The sequence below is a fragment of the Poeciliopsis prolifica genome, unplaced genomic scaffold (genome assembly GCF_027474105.1).
Source record: "Poeciliopsis prolifica strain line A6 unplaced genomic scaffold, Auburn_PproV2 SCAFFOLD010, whole genome shotgun sequence".
NCBI lineage: Eukaryota > Metazoa > Chordata > Actinopteri > Cyprinodontiformes > Poeciliidae > Poeciliopsis > Poeciliopsis prolifica.
The window spans coordinates 9,347,239-9,352,335 of record NW_026562385.1 but is presented as its reverse complement, the minus strand read 5'-3'; the positions used below and the strand labels follow the sequence as shown (position 1 = coordinate 9,352,335).

General features: G+C 48.9%; 1 protein-coding gene across 1 annotated transcript; it reads right to left on the bottom strand.

Annotated features, from left to right (window-relative positions):
- cbx7a (chromobox homolog 7a) lies at positions 1-4,829 on the bottom strand. Its single transcript, XM_055035781.1, has 6 exons — positions 4,549-4,829; positions 2,911-2,954; positions 2,726-2,791; positions 2,548-2,614; positions 1,741-2,041; positions 1-1,557 (listed from the first exon to the last, which is right to left on the bottom strand). Exons 1-6 carry the CDS (start codon positions 4,615-4,617, stop codon positions 1,028-1,030), a joined length of 1,077 nt encoding a protein of 358 aa, XP_054891756.1. The 5' UTR covers positions 4,618-4,829; the 3' UTR covers positions 1-1,027.
- Positions 4,830-5,097: the final 268 nt, after the last annotated feature.

Below are 5,097 nucleotides of genomic sequence, written 5' to 3'. Positions count from 1 at the left end.
TTATTTTCATACACATTTATTGAAAATGCAGTCCAATAGAAATCTTTTTTTTTTTTTGTGACATAGAGAAGACATGTTTGATAATCCATCTTTGTTAGAGAGGGACAGATTCAGACACATCAAGAGACATAAATTAGTGCAGTTTATACAAGTGACATGCAATAAATAAGAGCTCGCTACAGTTTGACTCGAAAGTACATTTGCCTCCGTTTGCACATTACCTACTCAGAAGCGGCGTCTTGGATCGACGCCTCCTCTTTTGATGAGCACAAAAGCCGGTGAAAGGAGCGGACTATCAATTGGTAATACAAAAATAGACCCAGGCAGCATTTTCATACTTGGAAAGTCAAGGGACGAAAAGACAGCAAACGCGGCCGCGCGTTTCCTTGTCGTTCGTCCATTCCACCCCCCTCCCCCTCCTCGGACGCGCGGCGCCGTCTGCGTTTGGATCTCTCTTTTGTTACGGAAACAAACCCCTCCGACGAAAGCGCGGCAGAGAGCCGCGATGCGCGTGTGGCACAGACTGACGGGGCCATGCGGGTAGCTCTGTGCGAGAGATAGTGAGCGACATTTACAAAAAGAAAAGAAACAACAACAAAACATCGTTTTACTTTTTCTTCTTTTAAAAAAAGTCGACTGGAAGCAGGTTGCGGTGGGAACCTGCGTCCTGCTGGAAAGCACTGAGGACAACTGGAACGGTAGCTGCATCAGAGTTGTTCTGTAAACGGTTGTTTTCGGACGCACTTTCCTGCAGGAGGGTGAACCAAGCTGCTGCAAGAATGACCTCTGCCACCGACAAATCGGCTGGCCTGCAGTGCACCGTTTCCTGTCACACCTAATAAATGAGCCACTATAATAATAAAATCACCACTCACTTTTATTCCAAGGCAATGATGTCTTACTGAACTCATAAAATCATGTGGAATGACCTTACAGACACTATTTGCTTGCGGTATTTACTTCACCATGAGCGCCAGGTCTAACTATGATTATGCTGATCCCTCTCTCCGTGTTCCCCTCTCGCCGTTCAGCAGCCGTTGAAGAAGCCCTCGCTGCAGCTCGCCTCTTTGAAAGTCACCGTCAGGCAGTTTACAGTCACGTTCGTCACGATCACTTTCCCGGGCGCTTCCAAGGAAGCCTTCGGGCGGCCCGACGGCGTCACAATCACGCTCCGGTTGTCGCTCCTCGCTTCGTCTGCCTTCGGCTCGGAGTCGGAGGGGACGGAGTCGCCCGTCGTCTTGCCGCATCCCGGGACCCTCACTATCACTGAGGTCGCGTGCTTTTTCTCCACGGTTGGACTCTCCGAGAAGGCTTCCGCGCCTTCCTCCTCCACCCAGTCTGACCTGCCGCTTGGGGAAACCACGACTTCTGGTTTGGCCTCAGGCGCCGAGGTGTTGTCCTCAGATTTGTCGTGTGAATTTGTGTCTCTCTGGCTGGTTTCAAAGATCTCTACGTCCGCTTCGTCTGTCCACATGTCTGGGCTGGCAGCCTTTTCCTCCACCTCTATGTCCATGTCTTGCTCCTCTAAGAACGGAGGAGAGCTGCACTCTGACTGACCTGCGGGAGAAAGCAGGAAAACCATCGGCTACACACACAGACTCACTTCAGATGAATGTTGGATCAGATTAGAGCAACTTCATTGTCCCCAAAGGGGGGAATTACAGATTAAAGAATTACAATAGTAATAAACCACAACATTCATGTTGCCACATCAATCGGTCAACTCATTGGACCACTGACCGTACAAGCTGTCTTCACATCTCTCCTCAGTGGCGCTCTCACACCCGGGCTTGTCCTCCTCACTGGTGCCGCCCCAGTCCTTCTCCACCGGCTCCACTTTCATCTTCTGCTCATGGATCGGCTTGCTGGACGAGAGCTTGGGGAAGGCTTTGGTCACTCGCTGCCTGTTCCTCCTCCGGACGCGGCGCCGGCACGCCTGCTCCACGTCCGTGCTCATGGACCTGGTGAGGGACAGGCGCAGGCGCGGCGGCGGCTTCTCGTCGTCCTTGTGGGCGCTCCGGAGGTCCATGCCGAAAATGTTCTGAGGAAGATCAGCCAACGGTCAGCGATGATCGCTGGCGCACAGATCTCTCATGGGAATATTTTTTGCCGATCTGTCGTCATTTCGTTAACCAACAATCAGTGAGTTTAGAGAGCTCTCAGGAAGGAACTCAGACAATCAATCCGACGATTGCGATTAATTGTTGGTGATTGGTTGATTGGACTTCAGCTATTCTTTCATTTGTATTGTTGCATTGTGAATATTTAAGCAAATACTGAAATAATAAAGTAATAAAGTATACTTGTTTGGAAAAGTCTGACTACGCCTGAATACGAATAAATAAATAAATAAATAAAATATATTTGGCTCGGCAGCCTCTTAAAAACTTGTTTTATCTATGAAGGATGAAACAGCCTGATAGGCTCCACCATTCAACGCTTCACTTGTTTAAAGTTTGAACTTGCTTTAAACACCGAGCTGCTGCTTGCGCTCATGAAAGAAGAGCCAACAAATGTCTGAGGCCGAAGAAAGACGAGTGTCGTTACCCGCAGCACCAGCTTCCTGGGCCTGAGGCCTTTCTTCCGAAAGCTCAGAGACCTGAGCTTCTCCTGACTGCAAGAAGAGGAGATGCAGACGGGAGGGCGAGGTCAGAGGGAAGAAAGAAAACGAGAACCGAGCGAGAGCACATGAAGAGAAACCTAAAATGCTTCCGGCGTTACTCACTTCTCTTCGTAAGCCAGGACCAAGAGCGGGTCCAAAATGTTGTCCTCCGGCTCCCAAGTGCTGTACCTGCAGACAGGGAGACATTTAACGACCGTCTGTTCGTCAGTGATCCGAGCGAGCTCTGAAAAAGCTCTTAAGGATAACTGGAAGTGGTGAGGTCTGTGGATGACTCAAGGCTTACTCACTCTGGAGGCCATCCCTGCCATTTCAGTAGATACTCCACGTTTCCCTGAAGAGAGAAGAAGTCAGGAAGTGAGGGGAGGGACAGCAGTGAGTGAAATGCGTCCCTGACAATAAGGCAGCTGTCCCTTTAAACTGTGGACTGAGGAATCTATTGAAACATGTTCAAGACAACTGGGATCCACAAACAATTGAATGTGTAATTACATACTAATATGTGAAGCCCTTGTGAAAAAATGTGGATCAAATGTTGAAGGCATGTCATGACTTTCCCTATAACTTCTGTGCCACACAGTAATAATGCAATGAAACCTGATTGGTTAAGAGGCGCACATTACAGAGAATGAAGCTCTCTGTGATAACAAAAAAAATAAATAAATAAATAAAATAAAATCATGAAGTGATGATGAAACAATTACATTTTTGCTCATTTGTAAAATTTATATTTATTTCCTCAGTAAAATTCACGTATAATCGTCTATGATCAGATAGATTTAAATAATTTTTATTCCTGATTTATTAGAAGAATTTGTTTCCAATGTCATTTTAATCACGACAAAATAAATATGACCACTTTTTGCATTGGACAGCGATCATAAAAACAAAACAAAAAAAAACATGCTGAAATAACTGCAGCAACGCGTTTTTTTTTAACTACACCTGCAATTTCAATGGATTACTTTCTATATTTTTATTATCCAATGTTTATCCGATTCGTTTTCAACTGAATCGTGGAGCAACGCGGAGGGAGGGAAGGTTCGTGAAGTTTCTCTCGTTTTCCACGTTTTTTCTCGGGGGCTGACGTCATCCACGGCGGAGCTGCGTGGCCTCCGAACAGCAGCCAGTGGCGCTCGCGTCGCGATGACGTGCTCGCTCCACGAGCGCAGCGGGCGCTTTCTAGAACATTACACCGGTGGCTCGGATAGGTGGGGCCACGCGGGAACATGTAAACAAGCGATGTTGCGCAACGCTGACAGCGGAGCCTCGCTCGAAATGAAATGGTCAGAATAAATAAGTTGAGATGAAAGGCGAGCAAAGGCAGCGCGCGCGAGGGAGAGCGACGGACGCGCGGTCCTGTTTCACACTGTCGTAAAACTTTCAAGCGGCTCGCTTTATGTTACTTTTCTTGTGTCTTACGTTGTGAGCGTTAAGACGAGCGGAGAGCACCTGTAGCGCGGCGGGGTTAATACCAGTCAGTGCGGATTCACAGCAGCATCTCCGTCGTAACTGAATACGACCAGCGTCACGCGGCGCCCTGTGATGTTACAGCGTTTTCAGCCCGCGCGCCGCGCCGCGCCGCGCGACTAATATAAACTGCGCAGCAGCCTGCTCGCTGTCGGCTGCTCAAAACATACACACACACACCCCCCCCCATTTTTTTTTTTTTTTTCCCATTTTACTACAACTGCGTAGGCTCCCTCCCCCCCAAAACACGGCCATGCCGCAGCAGCTCAGCCGCCGCACAGGACGCCACTCGGAGGAAACTTTGGCGCAGTTGCATTAAAATGACGATGTAGTTGTGAGTGTTTTCTCCAGCTGCTGCCGCTGACGGCGCGAGGACAGCGGTGAGTCCGCTGAGAGGCATTAGCATAAAGCAGCAGGATAATTGTGTTACTCTGTTTCCACGCAGGAATGTTTCCTACCTTCCTGATTCTCTTCTTGGTGATGGACTCGACAGCGAACACTTGCTCTCCGATAGATGACAGCTCCATGCTTGTTTACTTCCCGACGCGCGGAAATAAAAGTAGTTTAGGCGGAGGGGAAGGAGGATGATAATAATAATAATAACGATGAAATAACAGAGCGCGAAGTGTTTCTCCCTCCGAGTTGTTGTCGTGTTGTTGTTGTTTTTTTCTGCAGCTGAGCTCCTGCGCCTCTCCTCGCTACGAAACTCCAGCCGCTCTCCTCTCCTGCCTCACTTTTTAAAATCTGCGACACATCGACGCTGGACAGCGCGCCGCTTTAACGCGGGCGCGCCCCCTTTTCTGTTGCGTAGAGGGCCAAGCCCCCAATGAGCGTGCCCGCGGAGGAGGCGGGAGCGCGCGGGAAATTGGAGCAGAGTGCAGAGGAGGGACAGAGGAAGAGGAGCGAGGAAGAGGAGGAGGAGGAAGAAGAGGAGGAGGAGGGTCGCACAGGCAAGGTTACCGAGGGATTAAAAAAAAGAGATATTCTAAAGACAAAATATTTTAATT